This window comes from Saimiri boliviensis, chromosome 8 (assembly GCF_048565385.1).
Source record: "Saimiri boliviensis isolate mSaiBol1 chromosome 8, mSaiBol1.pri, whole genome shotgun sequence".
Lineage (NCBI taxonomy): Eukaryota > Metazoa > Chordata > Mammalia > Primates > Cebidae > Saimiri > Saimiri boliviensis.
Window position 1 is genome coordinate 15,192,623 of NC_133456.1, and position 27,890 is coordinate 15,220,512.

Here is a 27,890-nt window from a genome sequence, read left to right on the forward strand (position 1 = left end):
AGCTCAACTTGCATTCTTCTGTCAGCCAGAGTGTTTGCTAAATTGAGGCATTTGATGGTAAGCAGAAAGTTTTTGAGTGATGTAGGACATATGGCCATATGTCCTGGGCCATAAAGAAAGGCAGACCTATAACTCATTTGCTTTATCTCTTTGTTTTCCCCTGGTCCCTCCAGCCTGACTCCTTTTCCCTAATCAGGACTCCACATTCCTCTTACAAATCTATACACAGATGGCCCCTGACTTAGAATGGTTCAATTTATTATTATTTTTGGCTTTACAATGATGCAAAAGCGATATATATTTAGTAGAAACCATACTTTAAAATGGGAATTTTGACCTTTTTCCAGGCTAGCCAAAGGCAGTAAGAGTCTTCCCCAGTGCTGTTCTGAGCATGTTAAAGGTGGGCTAGGCTGGCTAAGCTCAGCTATGATGTTTGGTAGGTGGGATGTATTAAACGCATTTTTGACTTAACGATATTTCTACTTATGGTGGGTCTATCAGGACATAACACCACTATAAGTGGAGGAGCATCTGTATATCCTAGTGGTTCTGTTTCTGTGGAGAGCCCTGATTACACAGAAGGCTACTCTCATCCATGTGTGACATGAATTTGGGGAGCAATGTCTGAGCCTGTAAGGAGAGGGAAAATCTTGTAACTGAAGGAGATAGGAGTGACTTAGGAGAAAAGATTAATCTTTAGGGGAAAACTCCTTGGGGAATTCCTTAAGGAATAAGAACCAAATTTTTTTATTTTTATTTTTATTTATTTATTTTTTTTTGAGACGGAGTTTCGCTCTTGTTACCCAGGCTGGAGTGCAATGGCGCGATCTCGGCTCACCGCAACCTCCGCCCCCTGGGCTCAGGCAATTCTCCTGCTTCAGCCTCCTGAGTAGCTGGGATTACAGGCACGCACCACCATGCCCAGCTAATTTTTTGTATTTTTAGTAGAGACGGGGTTTCACCATGTTGACCAGGATGGTCTCGATCTCTTGACCTCGTGATCCGCCCGCCTCAGCCCCCCAAAGTGCTGGGATTACAGGCTTGAGCCACCGCGCCCGACTACAAGAACCAAATTATTTTTAAGAAAAGATCATTTCTTATGTTAAACTTAAACTGTTTCTAGCCCTGTGTTACTGTTAGTGTATTTTGTTACTTCCACGAATTCAAGAAAATAAGAAAACCCAACCCACTAACCATGGTTTGGAGTCACTCAAGCAGGTCTGGTCTTCGCTACTCACTGTGTTCACCTCGTGTTTACCAGCAGATGTTAGTTGCCTTCCCCAGAACCTCGATACCAAGAAGCAAAGACTGAATTCTGCATGGGAGCAAACTGTCATTGGCAAGCAGGTCCCTTTTCATGCCACTTGGTCTGTGAGTCTTTGGGTTTTCAGGTGGCCCAGACATGCTCCTGTATATGCCCCTCCCAGCAGACAGAAATGTGTTCTGATGGCAGGAACACTGTCAGGCTAGGATGTCCTCTGTTTAGTGGGGAACACAGGGCCAGGGTTTTAAACCAGGGCACGGGTCTCAAAGTATTGGACGACTGGGCACCTCTGATTCCTCTACTCCATTCATGGGAAAGGGGAAGGTACCAGCACAACCACATGTGGGGAACACCACTTATTTCACCAATACAGGTAATTTCTGATATATTTTATGTTAATTAACAATGACTCCCTTGAGGAAATATTTGAAACTTACCACAGCTGTCTTGAGTGAGGATTCCAATTAGCTGCTAATGAATGCTAATTGACCACCTCTGGGATGGGTGCAATGGCCCACAGGGTATAGATGACACAGATACACACACACACACACACACACACACCCCAGTATCTATATTGAAGTGTTTAAAAGCAAATCACAGTGAATGATCGGGTGTTCTGTGAAAAGGCTGTACATGGAAAGTGACCCCCAATGCTACAGGACACCAAAGAAAGAGGCAGATAAATCCAGCTTGTCAGTATTGGCTGATTTTTAAAGGGGGAATCTGGGGACAGAAGTGTGGTCTTTTGCAGTTGCAAGACAGGCAGATCACCGCATCGCAACCCTCCAGACCTAGGGCTTGCATCTTCGATAAAAAGCCTCTGGGCTGTAGAAGGAATGTGCAGGGCGCTCTGGGCATTCCCACCCATGATTTCTGCAACAATAAGCGTTGTTTTAGAGGGAACATGCAATGAATATGTATTCCTACATAAAGAGCAATACATCAACTAGAAGTTCTGGAGGCATTCCTGGACTCGGGGTTAGTCAGAAGTTGGGTGACAGATTAGCATTTAAAATAAAGTCACTCTTGTCCCAACACTGCGAGAAGCTGGCTAGAATGTGCTGGCAGCCACAGGGCCTGAGAAGACAGTCACCATCAGTTACAGGTAAGAAGCCCGGGGATGTGCTGGGAGCCCACAAGTGCAGAATTTCCTTCATCCAAGTGTCCCAGATCTGTGCTGCTCACCATGCAGCCACTAGCCACATGTGACTATTAAGTGCTTGAAATGTAGCTGGTATGACCAAGAAAATGATATTTAATTTTACATAAATTAAATTTAAATTTTAAAATGGATTATCTATTCAGCTATTCAACAACATTGATTACATTTGGAACTATTGCACACATGAACCTAATTTTTCAATTGCAAATTTTGTGAACTCTCAACGCAGATCAAGTATGAAAACGGGACATCTGAATTGTGTGGTAAGTGTAAAATACACTTTTGAAGACTTAGTATGAAAATAATAAATCTCTAGTTAAGAATTGTGGTATTTGACTACGTGTTAAAATGATAATATTTTGCATACATTGCGGTATATAAAATAAGTTATGAAAATTAATTTCAGTTGCTTTCTGTTTACTTTTTAAGATGTCGCTATTAGCCAGGCATGGTAGCTTAGGCCCATAATTCCAGCAATTCAGGAGGCTAAGGCAGGAGGATTGCTCGAGGCCAGGAGTTCAAGACCAGCCTTGGTGATGGAGCGAGACCTGTCTCTACCAAAAAAAAAAAAAAGAAAAATTCATGTGACTACTGAAAACGTTTATGTTGCCTATGTGACTGACATGCTATAACTCTACTAGATAGCACTGCCAAAATGAAGGTGATGTGTGTACAAGAGGAAGGAAATTCTCTAAGTCAGCTGGCTTAGTGTTCACCTCCACTCTCATTTTAGAAGGCAGTAGCCTTGACTGTATGTGAGAAATTTGACATTTCTATTGAGATTTTGGAATAACAACTCCAAAATTCTTTCTGATTCCATCCACTGCAGAGTAGCTAGGCTTGGAGCCTTCCTATCACCAAAAATAGCTATAAAAGCTAGGCAAAACCAAGAAAACCAAGGGTGAAAAGCACTGGAGAGCAACAGCATGGACAGGCTTCGAGGGGCCCGTCCTCTGGAATTGCTGGGCAGGCCCCACGTGCCCCAGTTTACTTGAAGGGTTTCTGAATTGCAGCCCAGGAAATAAAACAAAGCAGAAAGTGATGATTTCACCGAACTGAAGAGACAGGAGTCAGAATTTGAGGCTGCCTAGGCGCCTGGAATTTAAAGGCAAAATCCCAGAAAGAAAGGAATTGAAGGGAAAAGGCTCAAAATGCTGCATTCAATTTTTCCTTCATTGGCTGATTACCAAGATGTGCTGTTTTGAGGGAAAACAAAGCCAGCCTGTGGGAGGCTAAAGCCTTGCATGGGAATTTTGGCCGCCACGCTGTGCTGGGAGGTCAGAAATGGGAGCGAATGCCTTGTAGGGAGTGTGTATGGGGGCAGGGCTGGTGTTTTACCATCCCCCCCCGCCCCCGCCCGTCCCCCAGCTTCCAGGTGAGACCACAGAAAACCTCGCCCTAGGATTAGTGGTCTCGCCAGCATGGGCTACACAACCCATGAGTAAGAGCAAATGTGAAGTACGCCCCAGCTTCGGGTGGGTCCTAATGATGTCTAAAACCAAGCCAAATTGCCCAGCTGGGTGCTCTCACCCCTCTCCAAGCATAGGAAGCCGCCTCCAGCTGGCCTTGGCCTTCACCCAGCTTGCTCTGCAGAGCTGCCTGTCCCTGAGCTAGCACTCTGTATGCTGATGACCACAGTGGTGATGTCTGCTAAGGCAAGGCTCACCTGTGGCCATTTTTTCCTGACTTGTTTATGAAGTTTTCGTCACTCATTCTTCCACATGAATGAAAGACACATCTTTTTTCAGTTTCAGAAACAAGTGTATCCTTTGCCAAAGAGCAAGCTAGGATCGCCCTAATGGGTGATTAATACACATGAGGAGAAAAATGGCAAATGGGTAAAGTGGAAAACACCATTTTCATTTCGAAGCTGTTCGTGGCCAGATGGCATGCAGAGAGCCCAGCAGTGCTCAGTCCAGATGTGGTAGGCTCACTCAGCACACAGCCTTCCTTTAGCTCACACAGCTGTGCAGAGGCTCCACCCTGGGTTGGGAAGCAGGGAGAGGTGAGGGGAACCAGGCCCTGCCTCAGATGCTCCTGGTTCATTAGGAAGCCAGTCAGCCCTAGAACTGGGTGGAATAGAACAGGGGGTATGGGACAACCAGCATTAGCCGAATGAAACTGTCACCAGGTAGATGAAAGGAGGCATCACAGGGATACTGGCGCTCCAGCAGGGGATTAAAAGATGGATGTGGTCTCTTGAGTAGCTAAGAAGAAGCAGAGGGAATTTGTGAGCAAAAGCCAGGAGTGGGAAAGAAAAATTATCCAAGGCATGGTTGCAGGTGTGGTTTGAGGGGACAGGTGGGAGATGTGAACTGCCAGAATGACACTCCGGAAGGGCAACGTGGGATGCAACGTGCCCCAGAGGGAGCTGCAGGGTGCAGGCAAGGCACGACTCCAGTTGATGGTGGGAGCAGATGAGAAGAGGACAGGGATGGGGATGGGGGTGAGTAAAAAGAAGTTATTGGCTGTGACTATTACACTAATTTCCATTGCATAAATGGAAGAATTCGCATTTCTAGATTTAAAAAGGTGTGAGGAGTCTTAAAAATTAATTTCATTAATCAGGACAGAATGTGTTCAAAAGACTGCTTTGGTTTCAGAGTCCTGGTGATATAAGCCTTGACTGTGTGCCCACCTAAATCTCATCTTGAATTGTGGTTCTCATAATCTCCACGTGTCATGGGAGAAACCTAGTGGGAGGTAATTGAATTATAGGGGTGGTTACCTTCACGCTGTTCTTGTGATAGTGAGTTCTCACGAGATCTGATGGTTTTGTAAGGAGCTTTTCCCCCTTTGCTTGGGACTCATTCTCTCTTCTGCCACCCTGTGAAGAAGTGCTTTTCACCATGATTGTAAGTTTCCTGAGGCCTCTCCAGCCATGCAGAGCTGTAAGTCAATCAAACCTCTTTTCTTTATAAATAACCCAGTCTCGGGTGTTTCTTCATGGCAGCGTGAGAATGGACGAATACACCCGGTAAGAATCTGTCCACAGACCTCCACATTTGCTTTTTTAGGGTGGGAGTCCTCAGTGTTTCTTTCTTTCTTTCTTTTTTTTTTAATTGCATTTTAGGTTTGGGGTACATGTGAAGAACGTGCAAGATTGTTGCATAGGTACACTCATGGCAGTGTGGTTTGCTGCCTTCCTTCCCCTCACCTGTATCTGTCATTTCTCCCCATGATACCTCTTCCCACCTCCCCACCTCTCCGCCCCTCCCCCATTTCCCCCCAACGGACCCCAGCGTGTAGTGCTCCCCTCCCTGTGTCCATGTGTTCTCATTGTTCAACACCCGCCTATGAGTGAGAACATGCGATGTTTGATTTTCTGCTCTTGTGTCAGTTTGCTGAGAATGATGTCGGTCCCAATGTTTTTGACTGCACAAGTTTAAAACAAAATTGAGGATGCACTTCAAATGTGTGTATATTTGTTATTCATGCATCCTCTGAGGACTTACGCATACCATTATTCTAATATATTTGCATACATTATAAAAACATACAATAAGAAATAGTAAATTTTAGGCTGGGCACGGTGGCTTACCCTGTAATCCCAGCACTTCGGGAGGCAGAGGCAGGCGGATCACAAGGTCAGGAGATCAAGATCATTCTGGCCAACATGGTGAAACCCTGTCTCTACTAAAAACACACAAATCAGCTGGGCGTGGTGGCGTGCACCTGCAATCCCAGCTGCTCGGGAAGCTGAGGCAGGAAAATTGTTTGAATCTGGGAGACGGAGGCTGCAGTGAGCCAAGATCCTGCTACTATAATCCAGCCTGGGTGACAGCACAAGACTTCGTCTCAAAATAGAATAATATAAAAAAAGAAATATATATATATATAGATATATATAGTCATAAAAACAACAACAACAAAAAAACGAGATTTTGGTCCAAGACCCTGAACCGACCTCAAATCCTTTCCCTCCCAAGACATGAATGGTGGAGAGGTCTCACAGAGAAGCAGCTCCCGCCTGGTTTTTCTCAGTCGAGAAAGGTCATCTTCTACTAAACAAAAACATCCGAGGGAACAAAATGTTTGTTTAAGACTTCAGCTGTATTGTCTCTATAGACTTCAATTACTTCTTTAGAAATTAGGCATCTCCTTAGAAGTGATTGATTTTTATGGTCATCCGGAATATTTAAAATCAGAACATTCTGTCTAGCCAAGTACTATGCCCCCTCACATCCATCTTTCAATGGAATTTTCAGAAAGGCAATCCTTTGTTCAATTGCACGAAGAAAAATCTCAGCTTCAGTTCAGTCACTGGGAGGATGTGGTCTAAGGAGCAAATAGTTTCTGAGACCCTGCCTTCTGAACATGAAAAATCCTGGTTAGCTGGTAGGAATCCTAGAGCTTCAAGCTGGCGGCCCTCACGTGGGAACTCCACATGTGGACCGCGTGCGTTAGTGAAACAGAGTCATTCACAGTTCAAAGTCATTTGAGAATGCACAGGTCTGCCCCATTATTCATGGAGTCTATTTGTGATTTTGCCTACCTGCTGAAATCTATTAGTAACCCCTACACGCTGAAACCAGTTCTCACGGTATGTTTGTGGTCATTCACAGACTTGTGCAGAGCAGGGGAAATGGGAGTCACCAGCACCTGTGTTCCCAACCGAGCCGGAGCAGGGCCTGTGTGTTCCCTGCCTGTTTGTTCCAGCTCTTCTGCTGTAAACAAGTGTGCTTCTCCTGATCTATTTTGCCATGTGTTTCGCGTTTTTGTGCTTCTGTTGGTGATTTTGCTGTTTCAAATGGGCTTTGAGCATAGTGCAGAGTGCTTTCTGGTGTTCCTAAGAGTGCGAAGGTCATGATGAGCCTTATGGAGAGAATATGTGTATTAGAGAAGCTTCCCTCAGGCCTGGGTTATGGTGCTATTGGCTGTGAGTTCCCTGTTAACCAACAATTTACACCAATTACATTATCTTTAAAAAGAAAGACCTGGTGGCACATTCTGCCCTCACCCATCAGTGGCCTGCACACCTCCCTCCACGGAGACCAGTGTTGGAGAACCCAGGTTTTCACTCCAATGCTTTTGACTTCAAAAGCCTTTGCAGTCTGACCTCAGAGTATCTGTGCAAAATTCCTTGTTGAGGGGACCCACAGGGCTTCACGAGATTTCCAAATGGTTTATGAACCACAGACACTTCAGACTCAGTTCTCTTGAGAGTGAACACAATTGTAAAGGTCTTTTAAAAAAAATTGATGTGAAAGTCACATCACAGAATTAATCATTGAAAGCGAACAGTTCAATGACATTTACTGCATTGACAGTGTTGTGCAACCACACCTCTGTCTCAGCCCAAAACATCTGCATCCAACACTCTCCCCTGCAAAAGGAACCCCCTCAGGATTAAATAGTTTCTTCCCGTCTCCCGCTTTCCCCAGGCCCTGCTAGCAATTCATCTAATAAATTTACCTATTCTGGACATTTCACAAAAATGAAATCATACAACATGTGACTTTTTGCATCTGATTTTTTTTCCACTTGGCATCGTGTTTCCAAGGCTCATATAGTAGTTTTTACAACAATGATCACGATAACAATGAGAATGACACAACTTAAGCAGGAAATGCTTAAGTTCCTACAGGTGTGGTTCTGGCATACATTGGAACAATCATTCTCTCTTGAGGGCCAGGGCTCGACTCCCTCCTCCACGTTGTAAATGGAGCATACTCTTGGGGTCCAAGATTGGGGGAGGTTCATAACCTGTAAGGGCTGAGCACAGAAACCCTGCAGACATGCCTCACAGTGGTCACTATCATGGGACCCTTCCAGAGAGATGTCCTTGATCACAGGAACCTCCTCTGTCAACTGAAATCTTTCTCTATAGCATTTCTTCAGAATTTGGAAGACCAGGTTTTTCAGGACCCTTGAGGTGTTCTCTTGCGTGAACTCAGGGGCCTCAAACAGAGGTTGGGGGCACTTCTTACATCCCTGGGTAAACACCCTCATCTTCACCTGGCCCCTGGACTTCTCCTCACTCCAGTGCATGTGGAAAAGGACCAGAACTTGGCTAGAGTTCCAATTGCGAGAGCAGGAGGAACACTGGAACCTGTGGAGACAGAAGAGAGCCTCAGCCTGGCTCCACGTGGCCACATCATGGGTGCCGCCAGAGAAAGGACCTACCAACCGCACAGAGACATGACCTGACTGGGGCTGTGGCTCAGTGGTGGAAGAAATTACTAAGACCTTGTTCCCGTCTCCATCATGCCATCCACGTGCTGCATGCCCCACAGTGTCTGCTATGAAAACAGTGAACCACAAGCTGGCAGAGCTGGGAGGGATCTTGGGCATTGCCTAAGTCCAACATGCTCATCTTGGGGGTGAGGCACACTCTGGAAACTCCTCCTGTCCAGAGACCTGGTGGGTGTAAAAGGCATGACTAGGACTCTGGACTCCTGATTACAAAGCAAAGCTTCTTCAAATAGGACAGAGGCCACAAGTGCAACAGCAGCCAATTCAGTTCAGAACCCTGAAATCCACAAATGCATACAAGTGGGTGTTGATTAAGTTATAGACTCATGGGTTGGCGGCGGGAGCCTGAAGGGGCCAGGGTGTTCCTAGAGAAAAGCCTTTGCCTTTCCCTTGGCCACCCCAGGTTCCCGGTCCGCAGTGTTGCAGGGAGATCACAGTGTCCAACTCTCTCCATGTGTTTCCCCTCCAACCCCTTTGCTTGAGGTAGCCTGGAAAACTTCATATTTTGAATGCCACCGGCTTCAGACAGGGTACAAGGGAATGATACCTTGTCTCAGCAAGGAGGAGGGTAGCTTTCTGAGCTAAGGTATCTGGACAGATACATGTTAGGAGGTAGAGTGAGAAGGCAGGAAGCACATGGCGGCACCCAGGGGAGGAATCGTGGGAGAGGCAGAGGGCTGCAAAGTGTGACATTTCGTCCTCACCAAATTATCCATGCACTCCCTCCCACTTCCCAGCCCCTTTGCAGTGAGGTTGTGGCCTTGGGACCAGTTGGCCGATGAGGTGAAGCCAGCAGTGATAAATGTTCCTTCCAGATCTGCTCACAGAAGCCCTGTTAAGACATTCCAGCTGTCTCTTCCTCGGCCTTGGTGACCTTGGAGGCCACATGTAAGGTTATATCAGTGATATTACCAGGTTTATGTGTCACTGTAGCTGAGCTTAGCCTTGGTTTGATGTCTGGTTACAGAGAAATCAGGCTGCGGGTGGTGAATTGGAGGGGATTGAGAAGAATGAGTTAGACCAGGGTTTGCTCCTTGACTCTAGCAGCACCTCACAGGGTGAATGCGAGGTTGAAGTGAGAGGGAGAGGCCAAGAAGCTGTGACCACTGCGAGAGCACCTTGGTGGCAGCCACCCATAGTCAGCAATGCAGAGGGGCCTGGGCCCTGCGGAGCAGAGGTCCACTGCCATCCCCTGGGTCTCAGTGCTCTGCTTCTGTGCTGGCTCGGAGTTCAAACTTCCCACAGATACATGGACTGAGACTTTGGTGCAATGGTCCCTATGGCAGCTCCTGGCCTGGGAAAGCCATAAGCCAGAGGGAGAGCTCTGCTCCCTCTGTGTAGACTCTCCTCAGGAGGGGGCAGCAGATGGGACAGAGTGCCCTGCCTTCACCCTCTGTGCACTGTGGATAGTCACCCCCCTCACCCTCCCAAGCCTTAGGGCTCCCCATTCCCACCTGGAAAACAGAGGATCAGACTTAGGATGATTTCTGACTCTTATTTTAAAGAGATTCTCTCAGCTCAGAGTTGAGAGGGGCAGGATTGCTGCCTGTTGCCCAGGCCTCCTGCTCCTCCAGCCTCCCCCATGGGGTCTCCTCTGTGCTGTGAGTCACTCCTCCTAGGGGATCCATGATGGGCCCGGGAGTCTCCCTTGGCAGGGAGCACATGCGCTGCCCCATGGGTGCAACAGCTGCCCTTCCTCCCCTCCCCTTTCCTGGCTACTCCCTGTCCCCACCCCCACAGACTGATTTCTCTGTATCCAGGCATTAGCTCTCAATGGTGTTCAGGCCTGCTCTTATTTGGGGGTTCATTTTAATAGTGAAAAAAGCCTTTTTTTTTTTAAATTTTTTTTTTTATAAAGACGGGGTTTCACCATGTTGGTCAGGCTGGTCTTGAACTCCTGACCTCAGGTGATCCACCCACCTTGGCCTCCAAAGTGCTTGGATTACAGGTGTGAGCCACCATGCCCGGCTGTAAAAAACAGTCTTTAATGAAGTTAAAACTTCTTGGATGATGGGCATCTTACTTCCCACAGTCTTCAATTTGCAAGCATGGAATGGAACAAGAAAATAACAGGTAAACCTAGTAAGAAATGAGGAAGGATTTTCTGGAATGTGTGCCATTGCGTTCCCCCTCACCTGGCGGAGGTCCACTGCTGGTATTGCATCCACCCTGGCTTCAGGACGTCAGGACGAAGGCCCCTGTCTGGCGTCAGGGCCCATCTGTGCCATGGCTTCACCTCCCGCATTAACTCCTGAAACATCTGCTTCCATACTCTTGTGTCCCAAGCCATTTCTGCTGCTGTAGTGTGCCTGGGTGGGTCGAGCTCTCCTGGGCCCTGCAGGTCTGTAGTGAGAGATGAGATTTCTCACTTCAGAGGATGAGGGCTCAGATCTGCTCTCCCTTTGAGGACATGGATTGGGTCCATGGACCACGTCTCTGCCCCAGGGACAAAGGTCAGTTGGCTCCAAGTTCAGAGGATGGCACTAGGTTCCCCAAGTGCCTTGGCTTAATGCCTGGTTATAGAGAAATTAGGCTGCAGGTGGTGAATTGGAGGGGATTGAGAAGAATGAGTTAGACCAGGGTTTGCTCCTTGTGAAAGACACAGAACTCATGATTTTATTCATCAAAATGTTGCCACAGAAGAGCTCTAAACTCCAAATCAGGAGGAGTGAATTTCAGTCTGGCTCTGCTGTCTACCTGCCTACAGCCTGGAACGCATCTTTTCACTTCTAGCACCCCTGTCAACGGTGGAGAGAGGCTGCAGTCATTCTTTCCAACGTTCTTTCTAACATTGCAGCATCCTTTTCCATCAGGCTGCTGTGCTCATGCTGGGGAGGAGAGACACAGGGAAGAAGGACGTAGTGGTCCTGGGACCTCACTGAGATTCAGATTCCCATGTCCTTGCTCCAGGCTCTTTTCATTCTGGCAGACACCCAAGGCTGACCACCCATGAGAAATCAAAGCTGATGTAATCAGTGTTTGCCGGGGCAACAGGTACAAGGGCATAGGTCGGTGAGAGGCCATTAGCCCTAGCCCTAGGCAAACCCAGAGTCACTGCTCTCCTTTCTGAGGGGGTTCCTCCTCCTCTCCTACCTGCAGGAGAGGATTGAGGAGGAAGAAGAGGGAGGATTAGGGAGTGGGCACTGGAGCGGGCAACACCCCAGGAAGGTACACAAGACTCTGTGTATCCACATCCCAAGACCCGTCCACAAACTGCAGGTGTCTTCCTCTGAGCCAGGCACTGACCTGTGTCCCTGGCCACCTCCCAAGAGGAGTGGAGGAAGAAAAGTAAGCTGGGGATGCACCGGGAGAGGGGTTCTTCTGGGGCAGTTGGAAACAAAGCCACCCGCTTCCTCCTCTCCAGCCCAGCTGCCCACAGCTCTTGCTCTTGGGTTCAGCTCCTTGGCAGACTCAAGTCCTGGGTCTCCCCCCTTTCCAAGCCAGTTTAGTTTCTCAGCATTAGAGCTGTCCCTCAGTTCCAGGGGGACTGGTTCCAGGGCCCCCTGCAGATACCAAAATCCTTGGATGCTCAGGCCCCTTATATGAAATGACATAGTACTTGCACATCCTTCCTTATACTTTAATTGATCTCTATACTACGTATAACACTTAGTACAATGTAAATGATATGTATAGAGTTGTTATACTGTATTGATTTTAAACTGCAAACTAAAAATAAGATCCTAAGCCCCTGAACCAACTGAATGGACCTGCTTTTGGCCAAGGCGACTCCTGAGAAACCTGAAAAACTAAACTCCCAGCTCTCACAGGAGGGGAGGTTGAACACACCTTCTCATTCCTCCTCCCTTTGGAATTTAGGGACAAGTGACCAGCATTGAGGTTAAAACAGAGATCATAAGACTGACAAAACAGACTGCTTGTCACAATAAGACAACCAAATTATAAACACGACCTAAGGCCATGCATGGTAAACGCTGTGCCCTACAAACTGTAATATCTCATTAAAGGGGGTTTTATTAGCCTGGTATAATGGAGCTATTTTCCAATCTGACACAGTATAGCATCACATGCCAGAGAGCTGACCTCCTGAACTTAAGCATTCCTTTTGCTGACTTCATCTGTACACAACGCTTAAGTCATTCAACCCACTGCTGATTAAAGAATCCCTAGCCGGGCGCGGTGGCTCACGCCTGTAATCCCAGCACTTTGGGAGGCCGAGGCAGATGGATCATGAGGTCAAGAGATCAAGACCATCCTGGTCAACATGGTGAAACCCTGTCTCTACTAAAAATACAAAAATTAGCTGGGCATGGTGGCACGTGCCTGTAATCCCAGCTACTCGGGAGGCTGAGGCAGGAGAATTGCTTGAACCCAGGAGGCGGAGGTTGTGGTGAGCTGAGATCACACCATTGCACTCCAGCCTGGGTAACAAGAATGAAACTCCATCTCAAAAAAAAAAAAAAAAAGAATCCCTAAAACGCAGCTGTGACACATAAATCCCCCACTTAGAGAGTAACCCCACCTTTTCAGGTGCACTTTCTCAGGTCCTCTTGAGACTGTTCCCCAGGCCATGGTCATGTACATTGGCTCAGGATAGACTTCTTTAAAATATTGTACAGGGTTTTCTTTTTTCTCCCTATTCTAGAGCATCCTTGACATAAGTAACTCCATCCTAGAAAAAGGCTCCTTCTTAGATTTCAAAAGGCATTGTGCCAACAGGCACCAAATGTTTCACCTAATCAATAACGACTGCGTTTAATCAAAGACATAACCAAGCACACTCTTCTATGGTCGGTCCTCACCAGAGGACTCTGTGGCCACAAAATCAGGAGGACTTCAGCAGCTCAAAACAGCTGACTTAATAGACGCTGTCTTGCCGTCATTTGTGATAAGCACCCGGCATCCGCCACTGAAGGCTCTGCCCACGTCCAAGACTCTTCCTTGCAAGATGCTGACAGATCACCCAGATCAGGCCAGGATGTTCTGTGTTCACATTGCTCTTCCTACGCTGCTTCATTAACCCTTTTCCCTACCCCTTTCCCCTTGATATAAAATGTTACTTTGTTGGTTGTGGAATGTTTAATCTATAACGTTTATATGCTCGTTAGGTATACTAGGATGTATGGTTTTCGATACTGACTGACCTGGGGAGTGGCTTGAGCCTGTGTGCCCGTGGCTCTGACCACGGAGTGAATGGGTGGTACCAAGGGGAACAGCCTCCTTGGGAGATCCATGCAGCTCGTGGCTTTTATGATCGAAACAACATCAGCAAAAGTCTGACCTTGTGGAAGGATGCACATGTGTGTGGACTTGATAATGTCTGACTGGGCTACAATTAGTATATAGTTTTTAATGTTGTGCCGTTTCTTCTTTTTTCCTTTTTCAATATTTTTAATCCCCAGCTGGTTGAACCCACGGATGAGGAACCCGAGGATACAGGGAGCTGGCTATATTTCGCTCAGCTCGTGAATTACGTAGATTCAAGGATCCCTCTTAAATTCTCCCTTTTGATTCTTTCTTTTCCTACAGCCTCACTCTCTGTGCTCCTCCCACTGACTGTCAACTCCAGGGCAGACTAAGAAAGGATTTACAAAGCAGGGAGGGTGCAGGAGAGAGAATCTAGACTGGAAGTCCTGGAAGCTTTTGGCCTGGGGCTCTGCGTGGCTGTGGACAGTGCATGCATCACCGCAGCTGCTTTGTGGATGAAGTGCAGGAAGAGGACGAGGCATGCCTGCTGCAGGGAAGGGCCCATCAGCCAATGCTGGTCTCTCATCTGCTTGAGCTTGACAAACGCAATTCCAGGATCTAGTTGGAATACTCTCGACTCTCACTGAGACCACCCACTCGGAAACTGGTATTTATCAACACAAATACAAGCCTGCATCACTATGTCTTATCTGGCAATGGCAAGGCAGGCTCCGTACTCCCTTCCCTTCCTCCAGGGGATGGCTTTGGCATGACCCTCCATACATTCATCTCAGCCTTCCAGCCCAGAGGCCATTCTCCTTGGAACAAGGTCAGTGCGTAGCTTGGACACTCAGTGCCACTCTTTTGGAACACTGGGCTGGGCCCTTGTGTGCTACTGGGAGAAGCCCATCTCTGAAAGTTGGGGCCTTGTACCCTGGTGCAGGTGGGGTGAGATGGGAGGGGCATGGGTCTCCTCCACCTCCTTGCTGACTTCCAGGTGGCCTTAAGTCAAATCTTCATTTGCACAGGGGTAATATAAGTATTTTTCCAGCTCAGGTCGAGCTCCAAGCCCACCACTTGGACACCCCCTTCCTTTTCCCTGCAGATACTGTGCACTGGCAGTGATGCCAGGCATGATACTGTGCCAAGGAGGCAGAGAGTTCGATGATTTTAAATGAATGGAGGAATTTCTGCACCTTCTGGGGGAAACATCTTGAACTCCTGCCTCTGTTTCTCCCTTTAAGTGTTCACGTCAGGATCATCAAGCCCCTGAGTCGAGCATGGTGGCACTGAGTCTAGCAGGGTGAGAGGAAGTGAGCTCTTGGGCTGAAAGCCTGGATCTTCAGGAGCTCCAAGAGACGTGCCATCAATGTCCAGAGTGTCAAGGACAGTAGCTCCCATTAGTCAGACAATTTATTTGTGTGAGCAGGTGTTTGTATGTCAGAAACTACTTTTAAAGCCCCCATTCTGGGGGTGGGTAATCAATGGAACAGATGGAATCTGGGAGCTCCTCAGGCCTGCTAGCCACTCTCTGCTCCGGTTCCTGCCCTGTGGTTTGTGCAGACCCTGATAGCTCCCCTGCAGCAGGGAGAGCCCCACCGGGCTGGTCTCCTCCACACCTGCCTGGTGCGGCCTTGCCCTTCCAGCAGAAATGGCAGCCAGCACTTACAGGGGCTTTGGTGTGAACCTAGTTCAATTTTTTTTTTTTGAACCAGGTCAATTTCTTTTCTTTTTTTTTTTTTTTTTTTGACACAGAGTCTCAGTCTGTCACCCAGGCTGGAGTACAGTGGAGAGAGCTTGGTTCACTGCAACCTCCACCTCCCAGGTTCCAGAGATTCTCCTGCCTCAGTTTCCCGAGTAACTGGGACTACAGGTGCATACCACCACGCCCAGCTAATTTTTGTACTTTTTAGTAAAGATGGGGTTTCACTATATTGGCCAGGATGAAGAAAGTCCATTTTAAGAGCATGAGTTCATGTGAATATTTCTAATTAAGTGGTTTTTTTTAAACCTTGCTGTAATGTAAGTGGATATTAATCAACATTTCCTTCTTTCAACTAACACTGGCATACTGATATCATTGTCAGAACAACAACAGCAACAAAACTGAGGCTTCAGTCCAAGACCCTAGACTGACCCCCAAAACTCCTTCCCCTTCCCCAGACAGGAGCAGTGGAGAGGTCCCACGTACTGCAGCAGCCCTGCCTGATGTTTTCAGTCAAGGAAGGTCATTTTCCATGAAACAAAAATATATTTGAGGCAACAAAATGGATATTTAAGCTTCAGCTCTGTTGTCTCTATAGACTTCAATTCAGTGTGTTGAAAAATTAGACATCCCCTTAGAAGGGACTGATTTTTGTGATCATCTAGAATATTGAAAATCACAACTTTTTTTTTTTTGAGATGGAGTCTCGCTCTGTTGCCCAGGCTAGAGGGCAGTGGTGCCACCTCAGCTCACTGCAACTTCCGCCTCCCGGGTTCAAGCAATTCTCCCTGCCTCAGCCTCCTGAGTAGCAGGTACTTGCCACCACACTCAGCTGATTTTTGTAGTTTTAGTAGACACAGGGTTTCACCATGTTGGTCAGGCTGGTTTTTGAACTCCTGACCTCAGGTGATCCACCCGCCTTAGCCTCCCAAAGTGCTGGGATTACAGGCATAAGCCACCGCACCTGGCCCAAAATCACAACTTTCTATCAAGCCAGGTATTGTGCCCCTTTATATCCAACTTTCAACAGAAGTTTCATAAAGTCAGTCCTTTGTACAGTTTTACTAAGAAAAATCTCAGCTTCAGTTCAGTTACTGGGAGAACACTTGGTGTCAGGAGTGAATAGTCTGAGACCCTGTCCTCTGAACATGAACAATCCTGATTAGCTGGGAGGAACCCCAGAACTCCAAGCTTAGTTCTCACATGAGCCTTGTGGTGAGAACTCCACATGTGGACCCCATGTGTTAATTAAACAAGGTTCTTCACAGTTTAAAACCATTGAGAATGCACAGGTCAGCCCCATTATTCATGGAGTCTGTATTTGTGAATTTGCCTATCTATTACAATCTATTTGGCACCCCCAAATCAATACTTTGGTGCTTTTATGGTCATTTGCAGGCCTGCAGAGCAGGGGAAATTGGAGTCATCTTCCCAGCAGAGGCAAAGTAGGGTGTCCCTGCCTGCTCATTCCATTTCTCATACTGTAAACAAGCATCCTTTTCCTGGTCTGTTTTGACACATTTTTCACATTTTTGTGCTTTTTTCTGTTTGTTTGTTTGGTGTCTTTGCTGCTTAAAATGGCCCTGGAGCACAATACTGAAGTGCTATTTTGTTTTCCTAAGAGCAAGAAGGTTGTGATGTGCCTGACAAGGAAAATAGGTATGTGAGAGAAGTTTCATTCAGGCCTGGGGTATAGTGCTGTTGGCTGTGAGTTCCATGTTAATGCATCAGCAATTTGTACTGATTAATGTGTCTTTAAGTGGCAACAATGTAAGGTCGTGTATTAACCAAACTGTTGTGACCAGGGGTTTGCAGGAACCTAACCCTATATTTCCCCTAGGAGCAAAGGCTCGGTATTCGCTAGTCCAGTGATCATGGCAGCATTATAGAACATAACTACTGGAAACAGCAAGATCAGCCACATCCCCCGTTGTTCCCCCAGTTACAGCCCTCCCTCTGTCTTTCTACTGGGACAGCTGGGTTGGTGACGTTACATAACTGCTATTGCTCAGTTTCATCCAGGAAGTAGCTACTAGGTAGTTAACTAGCAGTACTAGACCCTGCAGGATCCCCAGGTCCTCTGCGATCCTCCCCACATCTGTGCCCCTCAGGTCAAAAGTCACAGCTTTACTCTAACCAATGAGGCTCCTAAACTGGTGATCAGGATGTGCCAGAAGGCCTCAGGTTCACCCCCTCATTTTGGCCAGAGCGAATAGAATCACCAGGAATTAGAAATCTAGCATTTCAGGCTGCCCTTTCCTTTTATTCCAGAGTTGCCCAGAATCTGGGCAATGGCGGATATATTCCAGCAAAGCAAGTCTTACTCCCTCCTCAGCTCAGTGCTTTCCAAGTCCGGTGCCAAAGGTGGTCTGGTCAGTTCTGGGGTGGCCACTTATCATCACTTCCCTGCAGGGCTCTGTGGTCTCTCCCTCAACAACAGCAGGTCTGCAGTCTCTGCATCAATCCTGTGAAAGGTTATCTGTGACATCACAAGATGCGAGAGTCAACCATTTGTGCAGGGTGTGATTGAGGGAAAGCTGCCAACAGATACGAGGAGATTCTTTCAGTTCTCCATGAACCATGAGTCTCTGTTTCTGTGTTCTGGAGCTAGGGATGTGGAGGAGAATAAAAGAAAGACGCTATCCTCACAGAACTTACATGTTTTTCAGGCAGTGATCCAACGAACCAGCAAATATGCAAGGTCATGCCAGCCAGGGATAAATGGGGTGGAGAGGCACAGCAGAGTGCGGGACTGGAGAGAGTGATGGTGTGGGCCGTAGGGATGGCTACTGTGAGTGAGCAGCTGGGGGGGCCTCAACGTGGGCTGACATTTGAGCCAAGACCTGATTTAAGTGAAAGAAGGGGCCAAGCACAGACGCGGAAGAGACACATTCAGATCACAGGGGACAGCCAGTGTGAAAGCGCTGAGGGTGAAGCAGCCATGGTGTGTTCCAGAAGGAACAGGGAAATCCGTGCAGCCAGAATCAAGTGAAGGGGAAAGGAACAGATGAAGTTGGAGAAGCAGCTGAAGACTTCGGGGCCTTTGGATTTTATTCCAAATGTAATGGGAAAGCACCGAAGTGCTTTGTGTAGGTGAGTGACAGGGTCTGATTTCAAGATAAAAAGTTTTACAAGTCAGGTTAGTTCCTCCTTGAAGCTAAGATGTGATTCCTAAGAACAGAATTTTCCAGGGCTGGGATTTTTAAAACTTTCCTTTGAACCAGTGGTTTTATGATTCAACTGAGAATTTTTAACTGCTACCCAATGAGATGATTTGCCCTCTATATTCTAAAAGTTCTCATTTCTGATGACCTGTTCATGGGCTGAAATACACCACTCCCCTGAGATAAAATTCACAGCCTGTGCCAGGGCATATGTAAATGAACAATCCAGAATCAATATGAGACCACGTGATGTGGGAAGCCTGTGGACAGCCACAGGAAACCCCTCTTTGCCCAACAGTCGGGGCAGCTCAGGCAGTGGCACCTACCGACCCTAGACCAGTTGCCCAGGTGTGCTCCCAGGCTGCAGAGGCTCCTGACTCTCAGAGCTCCTGGGGCCCACTCTGACCATGGAAACGGAAAACTTCCCAAGTGGGCAGTGGCCCTCACTGCTCCCAGTCCTTGTCTTCTGGAACTTTTTCGTCACTTGTGTGTTTCAATTTTTTTTTTTTCATAATTCTGTTGTCAATGGCACCAAAAAGGGCAAACATTATTATTTTTATTATGCGGTTTTGGTCTACACAGCCTCCTCCCGACCCTGTGGCAGGAAACCTGAAGCGTCTTCAAAGGAGTGTTGGAAGAGCCTGCTGACCAGGGGGCCCTCCGACGTTGCCTGGAGTCCCTCTGGTCTGGCTCTCCCACCACGAGCAGGGGTTAGGGTGGGGCTGCCAGATCAAACAGCTTTATTTGACTTTGAACTTTAAACTTTAAAATTTGAATGTCAGACAAACAACAAAAACCAAACCTCTTACACTAAAATTAGTATCTTATACTAAACATTTGTTCATTGCCTATTTGAAATTCGAATTTAACTGGGAGGCCTGGATTTTTTTTTTTTTTTTTTTTTTTTTTTTTTTTTTTTTTTTTACTAAATCTGACTATCCAAGTCCGGGGCCATAACAAGAAGCTCCTGAGTTCCCACAGGATTCCCGGAAAACTACCACTCAACAGCAAGTCCAGCCCAGGGTAGCCGGCCCCTGAGGTCATGGGACACAAATCCCATGAGAACGCATGGGGGCTGAAGACGGAGCACGGAGCAGGTGGGCAGGAAGGACGAGGGGGCCTCTGAGCCCTGGTGTGCCCTCTGAATTCCCTTATTCCAGGACCAAAGTAGACGGGTGAGAAGAGAGTCAGGTCCCCTTCATCTGATCCGTGCGTTGATGAACTTAGATCCAGAAGCAACATAACAGGACCCTCACAAATAATATTTCAAATTATTCAAGTTTTAGGGTTTATATCTTCTTACCCCACAAAATATACTTCAAGCCCCATGGAAAAGGGAAGGGGAGAAGTCAGCGACAAGGTGGCCTGGAGTGGAGAGAGTGCCCTTGGGTTGGCTTGGGTTGGCTGAGCCCTCCCCTAGGGAACCCCAGTCTCCCTGATGAAAGACTTAACTGAGTAAAGCGAGTATTAAAACACCTCCTCAACATTATTCCCACCAATTCTTGTTGGAATTGGTGCCTGCCCAGTAAATTGTTTTAACATTGTCTCAAAGTAGAACAAACATTTTGAAGATCAGTTTTCCATAAAACAATGCAACATATTTTAACAGTAGATTTTAAAAATGAGAATGTGAACAATTAAACAGTGCTAAACAAAGAAGACTTAGTCATATCCTTGCTGGTTGAAGAAAAATAAAACACTGTGCAGAGACAATGAAGAGTATTTTATAGTGTTCAGTCAGAAAAATAGAGAGCTGGGGGTGGTTCAAAGTTCCACCATGATGCTCCCTACTTCCCCTGTTATTGGCTTCTGTCAAGTCTTTCCAGTTTACTGCCTGATACATTTTATTCATCCTCCTTTAGGTATTTTTGGACCTGCAGTTTTTCTTATGGCCCTAAATATAATTAAAATATTTTTTCTATTTAGACCATATTTAAAGCTATTTAGGTGTGAATATATATCCTCTTTTCTTTCATATCTTTTTTGTTTTTGTAAAACGCAACATACATACAGGATAGCAGATAAAATATATAAGCTCAGTGTAATGAGTAATTATAAAGCAAATACTTGTAGAAATACCATTAAGTTGAAGACATAGATATTGGCATCACCTTTTTTTCTAGAAGTAAGCCAGTCTTCTTTGTCGTAATAATTACCACTTGTGTATGCAACTGCAAACAATATGGTTTACCTTTGTCATTTTAAAATGCTGCATAGATTCAAACTACATATATTATTTTGAATCTTGCTGGTTTAACTCAACAGTATATTTGCGAGATTCATCCATGTTGTTCCATGTCGCTATATTTATTTATTCTCATTCCTATGCATTCCACTGAATGAATATTATGATATATTTATCAATACTACTATTAGCAAGCATGTGGATTGCTTCTGGTTTTTGCCTGTTATGAATAACGAAGCTTTGCATATGCTTAGGTGTGTTGGTCAGTAGATATGCCAGTTTTTTAGAGTTGTAGTACTGATTTACATTTCCTCCAACAGTGTATGAACATTTCAGCTGCCTCACATCCTCACCAAGACTTGATATTGTTATTCTTCTTAAATTTAGCCTTTTTGGAGGGTATGCAGAAATGCTTCAGTATGCTTTAAATTTATGTATTCATTGATTACTGTTGAGGTTGAACATCTTTTCATAATGTTGATTGATCTTTTGTTAATTCTCTTTTCTAAAGTACTCCATAAAGTCTTTTCTTCATTTTAAAAACAGAGTTGTTTATCTTTTCTTTTTGGTTTTTAGAAAATCAAAAATACATTTTTCCTACTGATTCTTTATCAGTCACATGGGTGACAAATATATGTGTCTTGTTTTTCAGTTTTGGAGATCTTTATAATAATGAATTTGAAAGCTTAGAGAAACAGGCTAGTTCCCAAAGTTGTAGAACTTATCAAAGACAACGTAACATCTGAATAGTCCTATAATTATTAAAGAAAACCACAAAAACTGGGACTAGGTTGCATGGATCAGATTGTGTTCTGGGTTATTCTGCAAAATATTCAAGAAACAAATAATTCTAATCTTATACAATTTTTCCCACATGTGATAGAAAAGAAAGTCACATTTGGTAACTCATTTTACTAGGTTAGTATAATCTTGATTCTAAAAGCAATCAGGAAGATGGATTACAGGCCAATACCACCTATCATATTAAATTATTAAACAACGAAACAAAACAAATTAGCAAAGTGAATCTAGTACTATATTTTAATATATCTCTTCATTAAGTTAAACTTTTGTAAGAAATGCAAGAATGTTTTAACATTAGGAACTATATTGTAATTAACTGCACTAAAGAAAAGCAAAATTTAAAGACTTTTTGGAGTACATGTGTAAGGCACACAAAAAAGGATCTATACTTTTTGAAAAGAGAAGCCATAAAATGAGAGAAGTTATTTCCAACACATTTAAACCCAAAAGGGGTTGATAGAATATATGGGGAACATTTACAAATCAATCAGAAAAGTATAAACAACCCAATGGAAAAATGGGAGATGGGTATGAATAAGCAATTCATGGAAGAAAAAATATGAAAGGTCAATGTGTACTTGAAAAGCTGTTTAACCTCATTCATAATCCAGAAATAAAAATTAAAGTCAAAATGAGGTGACATTTTACACCAGCCAGACTTGTAAAATCTGAAACATCTCAAATACCAAATGTTTATAAGCATGTGAAGCAACAGGGACAAATGTAGCTGCCACTCTTAGAAATGTGTACAGCCACTTTGGGCAACAGTTTGTTATTAAAGATACCCATGCCCTGTTCAGCAATTCTACTTGTATGTATACTATCCAGATAAACACTTGCACATATAGTACACTGATACGTATTAGAATATTTATAGAAGTACAATTTAAAAATGGAAATAACTGAAACACCCTCGCCCTCCCCTCCCAGTGAACAGATAAAACTTTTGTTAGAGTCATCAAGTGGAATTCTATGTGGCAGTGAAAATGAATGAACTAGAGTAGGGGTTGGTAAACATGGCCCACAACCAAATCTGGTCCATCACCGGTCTTTGTGTGGCTCAAGAACTAAGAATGACTTATAAAGATGGATATTTGCCGGGCACAGTGGCTCAAGCCTGTAATCCCAGCACTTTGGGAGGCCGAGGCGGATGGATCACGAGGTCAAGAGATCGAGACCATCCTCGTCAACATGGTGAAACCCCGTCTCTACTGAAAATACAAAAAAATTAGCTGGGCATGGTGGCGTTTGTCTGTAATCCCAGCTACTCGGGAGGCTGAGGCAGGAGAATTGCCTGAATCCAGGAGGCGGAGGTTGCGGTGAGCCGAGATCGCGCCATTGCACTCCAGCCTGGGTAACAAGAGTGAAATTCTGCCTCAAAAAAAAAAAAAAAAAAAAAGATGGATATTTGCAGCAGATAAGAAGTAGTCACTTTGATGTTATTCTCCCCAAAGAATTTCATTCTTCTAAATCTTTAATTTAAAAAAAATTGATTTGATTATTATTATAATAATATTACATTTTGAATTTTGTCAACAAAGTTTTATGGGAAATTTGTCTTCCTTCTTATACCTAGATAAGTACCTACATAATATCTTTGATTTGCCTCTCGGTCCACAAAACCTAAAATATTTATTAACTGGCTCTACAGAAGGAGGTTTGCCATTCCCTAAACTATAGCTACGTATATCTACGTGGGTTTATCTCACAACCATGGCATTGATTAAATAATTCAAGCTGCTGGAGCTTCTACACAGCAAAATACCTCTTATATGAGGAATCAGCGCCATCACTTAGGAAGTCACGCACTTGTAGTTAAGAACATAAGGAAATTTACAAACATAAAAGAGTGTGGATGAGAAGGCCTGTGGCTGAGCTGGGGCTGCGAGCTACCCTGGCTATGGCAGTATTTCCAGTTCAGGTTTGAAAGAGTGAGTGCTTCAAAGAGTATCACTGAGCAAAGGATGCCATGGTCAGCACAGGGAACAGAGAACACACTGGACTTGAAGGAGAGAAAGTGAGTTTGTAACTTTGGGTTCCTTTAAGCCTGGTTTTCTTGTGATCCCTGCCCTCTTACTGTTGAAGCTGTGGCCAGCCTGTTCCCGAGAGGCTGCCTCAGAGAAGCTCACCTGGTCCAGGGACACGGAGACACACAGGAATGCCACACGGAGTTACCCAGGCAGGGACTGATGGTCAGTGGCTCCCAGGCCAAGCTCCAGGTGAACATTCAAGGCTGAGGTTTGAGAGTGGGAAGCTAACCATCCCCGCTGCTCCTGCCACCAGCCCAGCGGCACACGGCACCAACCCGAGCCTTCATTTCTCATTCCACTTGCCTTGGTCCTCAAGGTGCTACAGTAACTGAGCTGCTCTTTAAATTAGGGCACATCCTTCTAGGGCCAAAGCTGGCCTTCCTTCCCAGAGGGAGTGTTTCTAAGTCAGGAGAGGAGTTAATGAAGAAACTGCATTGTATCCTCCTGCTGAGGGAGTGCACCCCAGGAAGTACGAGCTTGGGAGGGTTCAGACTTCTTGGTGGTGCAGTCAACACACTGATAGCAGAGAACTCTCACCGGTGTGGTCAGGCTGGCGCTGGCCCGGATTTGCTGGGCAGGCAGCAAGCCACTGTCTGTAAGCTGACAAAGGAGCAGGTGATGGGGAAATAGTGGCATGGGCATACAGTGGGGACAGGGGCCGTCTGAGCGCCTGAGCCACTGGAGGCTTGCAGGAAGTGCCGCACTCAGCGTGGAACCGTCGAGGCCACAGGGCAGCGGGGAGCTTGGAGAGGAAGTCTGGGCGCCAGCACGGACAGCAGGCCTGCAGAGCACACAGGCTGCTCGGAGACTCCGGGGTCTGTGTTGAGAAAAGGTCGTCACCACACCCAGGCTGCCGGTGCCGCGGACCACAGTCCTCACCCCGCACCGCCCTCCCGAGGCCCTCGCTGGAAATGGCAGGATCGCCCCTTCCTCCTGCAACGTTCCTTCAGCGTCCTCTACCGAGAGAGCTTGCCGAGCTCGCTGAAGCAGAGAGATTTGCAGAAGTCCACGTCAGCGCATACACTACATTGAAGGGTGCATTCGGAGCTGGAAGGCAATGCATACATAAAGCATACAAACTTTATTACAAATTCAGGATATAACCATACTAATGGGGACTGGGGAAGAGAAGGGACTGGCCTAAAAAACTCTGGAAGATGATGATTTGCCTGGAAGTTATTAGGCTAAAAATGAAAGGCACCATGAACAATGTACTCTGATTGATACATTTATTTTACATAAGGGTACAGGTTCAGGATTCTGAAACGGCTTCAAGGTGTGCTGGGGATGAGCAAGTAAGTAAATGGGTGATAAAAGGTAGGCCAGGTTGTTCACACTGTGGGAGAGGACAGTTACAGATGAACAAGAAAGGAAGGCTGGAATGAATCCTGGAGACTGGATTAGAGTTGGAGACAGTACGAAACTCAGTATCTACACAGATGGGTAGATACAGAAGCGATGTGAGTAATGTAACATCTGTAATGATATAGTAGGTGTGCATCTATCACCTGGCTCAGTCTGCTGAGAGGGCCTAGAGGCAGTGACACTCTGGTGCTCACATCTTGGGTTTCTAAATATCATTCTCCAATAAAAGGAGCAAAGGCTTCTTGGAGAAATGACTGATGCAATACAAGAGTCTGGAGCATCTTGTAGTACCAGAAAGAAAGGAAGTACTCAAAAACAAAAAGGATGGAAATGCGTCGCAGGGACACAGGAACCAGCCTGAAGGGGCTCCCAATGGCCAAAGCTGGAACGATGTGAACAAGAAGATAACGAACGTGGATTTGTATTGTATTATAACCCAAAGTGTTAAAGAAATATAGGTGAGGCTATTCTGATATAAGTGATTGGATAAATAGAGTACAAAGACAAATCTTTTTTTAACAGAGAATTTCAAATAGCATGTTAGACAGTCCTCCCCCCAGGGGACGAGGCTTAGTTCAGCCTCTATCACCCTTTTTCTGGGTAGGCTAGACTCATTTCCAAAGAGCAGCGTATGGAAAGGGGACAATAGCAACTAGTGGAGAAACCTGGTAGATACCACCTTTACCCCAGTGATGAAGGTGAGTGTCACCAGCATGGATGTAATGCACCCTCTAATAGGATGTGATTAGAAAGGAGCTCCTCCTCTGTAATATGCTTCCCCAGAACCTGTAATCCTAGTCTAATAGTGAGAAAAACATCTGACACACTTGGACTGTGGGACATTCCACAGGACGCCTGACAAGTACATCTCAAAACTGTTGAGATCATTAAAATTAAGGAGAAATTCAAAAACTGTCACAGACTAGAGAAGGCTGGGGACACATGACAACTAAATGCTATGTGGTGTCCTGGATGGGATCCTGGAACAGAAAAGACGACATTAATAGAAAAGTTGATGGACTCTAAACGAGGTCTGTGTTTGGTTAATAGTAATGTGTCAATGTCAGCTTCTCGGTTTTGACGAATGTACCATAGTAATGTAAGATGGTAACAGTGGGGGAAACTGGATGAGAGGTGGATGGGGAATCTCTGAAGGATCTTTGTAACTTTACTATAAAACTATACCAAAATGAAAAGTTTATTTTAAAACATGGGTGTATTGGGCAGGTGAGTCTTCCTTTGTGAGCCCCAGTTTTCTTACTTGTAAAATGAGGTTAATAGTCTCCTCTGGGTCCTGCCAGGCCATGATGAAGAAATGTCTTTGTGGTCAACAGATACATCGTGCATGTTGAGGTAGAGGGGCTGGATCATGAGGAGGCCAAGCTTGCGCCTCTGCAGGGTGCCTTGGTTCACCTATGGGGCTAAGCTGGACTTCTCCTGGCCCTACAGCTTTCTTTATCCCTCTCTGTGGAGAATGGCAGTTCTGGTGTCCATCTTACCAAAGTCTTCCCACCTTAGTTCATTCTACCACCTTCGTTCCTTCCACTGGGGAGATATGAGTTCCCTAATGCAGCCTGGAGCCCACCTCATCTTCATGGATGGATGATAGACCTCTGAGAAACAAACTCATCCATTCGAACCTAAAGAATGGACTCAGAGATCCCGAGAATAGTGAAAGTGAGACTTTAATTGATGGTCTTGCAAGATTCTGTGTCTGGCGCGCAAGCACACCCAGCAAAGTTTCAACAAACAATTTATCCCCCAGTGCTCAGGTCCCTCTCCCAGTTCTCCGTAGGCTGAGTCCTATGGGGTTACAATCTTCCTGGATGTTGCCTATTAATTGTTAGGCAGGGGCTTTAGTTTTTTTTTTTTTTTTGTGGGGGTGGGGGCGCATATCTTGCTGCATTTGTTGCAGCCCACAGTGCATTGCAATGCTAGTTAGCTTAAGGGCATTTTGAATATTTGACTTATGACCTAAGTAGCTGGGCAGGCTGATAAGAACAGACAAAGCGAGCTATTTTGCAGACTAGTAAACTTTTATCTTAGACTAGACTTTTTCGATTTGGGTGAGGGCACAACTAAGGGTGGCGGGAGGGGGAGGAAGGGGGAGGCCGACACGCAGGCGTTGTCTATCCCTGCAGGGACCTAGTATATCCTGTTTCTTCTGTAGTTTGCTGACCTAAGCCTATTCAAGGCACTTTGTCTTGGAAATGGACCACTGTATACATGATTTCCTTCAGACTTGTCCGGGCCTTCGTCTCCAAAACCAGAAAATGGTAGCAACGTTGAGTGCACCACAAAAATGCCACAATGGCAATGACCCCTGACCCCAAAGCTTTGAGGACGATGACTTTACAGGTCTGAATGTCCACATCTACGGGAAGCAAAGAAGCTAATCAATGTGAACGGGCGCTTTAAGAGTGAAGGGCTAGGCACAGGCAAGGGTGAGGGTTGAGGGCCTCCTGGGGCTGGGGCACCTCCTGTGGTCTCTTCCTTAGAGGAGAGCCTGCTACTCTCCCTAGGAGCCATGGTGGGCCCTCTGGCCCAGCCCCCAGCCTTAGCCTGTGAGCTCAGCATTCCTGCGACTGCACTAAGCAAGCAGATGGTCCTCATTTGCCACCAGCAGCTGTCACAGAACTGTGGGTGGACACCTGCCCTACAGTGTTTTCTCTTTTCCATGCAGGAGCCGCCGGCACTCCCGGAGGGAGGGAAGGTGGGGAGCTCTTCAGAGGGGCCAGGGAGTTCCGGAAAACTTCCCCTCAGCCGAGCTCCCTGCCTTCCCTCCCTCTGGGAGTGCCAGTAGTATCTGCATTCCCCGTCCATTCTGTCTGGCTGGGAGCTCCCCCGACTTCGCAGTGGACGGTG

The 27,890-nt window shown here is 46.0% G+C and overlaps 1 protein-coding gene across 1 annotated transcript; it reads right to left on the reverse strand.

Annotated features, from left to right (window-relative positions):
* Positions 1 to 7,884: 7,884 nt before the first annotated feature.
* Positions 7,885 to 11,048, reverse strand: RTP3 (receptor transporter protein 3). Its single transcript, XM_003926270.4, has 2 exons — positions 10,760 to 11,048; positions 7,885 to 8,481 (listed from the first exon to the last, which is right to left on the reverse strand). Exons 1-2 carry the CDS (start codon positions 10,912 to 10,914, stop codon positions 7,935 to 7,937), a joined length of 702 nt encoding a protein of 233 aa, XP_003926319.2. The 5' UTR covers positions 10,915 to 11,048; the 3' UTR covers positions 7,885 to 7,934.
* Between the last annotated feature and the right edge of the window lie 16,842 nt (positions 11,049 to 27,890).

Excerpts from the sequence above, each read along its gene's own strand:
- RTP3 (XM_003926270.4), bottom strand. The coding sequence starts at position 10,914 with ATGGCTTGGGACACAAGAGTATGGAAGCAGATGTTTCAGGAGTTAATG. Across the intron at positions 8,482-10,759 it reads CAGCAGTGGACCTCCGCCAG|GTTCCAGTGTTCCTCCTGCT; the intron begins GTGAGGGGGAAC and ends CTGTCTCCACAG.